Raw genomic sequence first — 1,032 nt, forward strand, 5'->3', positions numbered from 1 at the left:
CTATTTAGGTATTTCCGAGATAAATTTTGAGAGAAATAAATAGAATAAATAAAAGATTATATGATTATAATAAGAAACTAGTAAAATCGTGGTGAATTTTTTGTTTATTAGGAATTTTATTTATCTATTTATTTTGCTTAAAATAAAGAGAATCTAGAATTATGTTCTTAATTAGTCATACTATTTCTTCCATGACTAATTTTCATATAAACAACATTAAACACTTAGTCAACAATGTAATATTTTTCATTTGTGACATTTTCTGATCTCTCTTTTTTTTTTTTATGTAGGTGTTAGCTTTACAAGCCGAACTCTCATTCTTACAAAATCATCTTGATACAATGGAGATACGCCAACCGCCACCAATTCCTCCAATGCAAGGAGTGCCGACATCAATTGTTTTCTCAGTTGCGGACTTACCAACGGTTGTGGGCGTTGCCCCCGCCACCTTATCAATGCCGGCCACCTTTGATCTATCTTCCCACTTTGATTCAGCAACGGCTCAAGCATCTTGGGCTGTGTATCAACGAGCCATGATAGACCCATGCCAATACATGGCTGTTGCCAGCCCAATAGGCCCAAGTGCTGGTGGTGGTTTTGATCTCCAAACAGTTGCACGTGAGCTCATCAATAGGCATGTGCCTCCGCAAGCACCACCTTAGGCTTTTGGTTCCAATGCTGCATCGACGTCAGCTCCATCGCTTAGTTCTTCTAAGTGATCAAAAACATATTTACATCTTTGAACTTTAAGCAACCGATCTTTAATTTTCGTCTCGTTAATCATAGATATTTATGGAGGAATGTTTGAGTTTTCTTAGGTGGATGTTTCGTTGAGAAAATAAAGTCATAGTTACTGTATCGATAGTATATCATTATCCTTAGCCCTTCCTCCTTTAGTTTTTTCTGTAAAAACGCTAGGCAATGAACTTATTAGTTATTAATACAAATGTGAAATATTTTTAAGGGGTAAAATTTTAATTTTCTTTTAAGTGGAAACTAAAATAAAAATGCTTTGATTTGTTTTAAGTGAAG

At 34.9% G+C, this 1,032-nt stretch overlaps 1 protein-coding gene across 1 annotated transcript; it reads left to right on the forward strand.

Moving 5' to 3' along the window:
* The first annotated feature begins 341 nt into the window (after positions 1 to 341).
* LOC148569143 (LOB domain-containing protein 18-like) lies at positions 342 to 662 on the forward strand. The gene has a single exon (XM_088484904.1). It carries the CDS (start codon positions 342 to 344, stop codon positions 660 to 662), a length of 321 nt encoding a protein of 106 aa, XP_088341030.1.
* Positions 663 to 1,032: the final 370 nt, after the last annotated feature.

The sequence above is a fragment of the Arachis ipaensis genome, chromosome B4 (genome assembly GCF_059453495.1).
Source record: "Arachis ipaensis isolate K30076 ecotype BB chromosome B4, ASM5945349v1, whole genome shotgun sequence".
Taxonomy (NCBI): Eukaryota; Viridiplantae; Streptophyta; class Magnoliopsida; order Fabales; family Fabaceae; genus Arachis; species Arachis ipaensis.

Bases quoted from the DNA above. Each gene is read 5' to 3' on its own strand.
- LOC148569143 (XM_088484904.1), top strand. From the start codon at position 342: ATGGAGATACGCCAACCGCCACCAATTCCTCCAATGCAAGGAGTGCCG.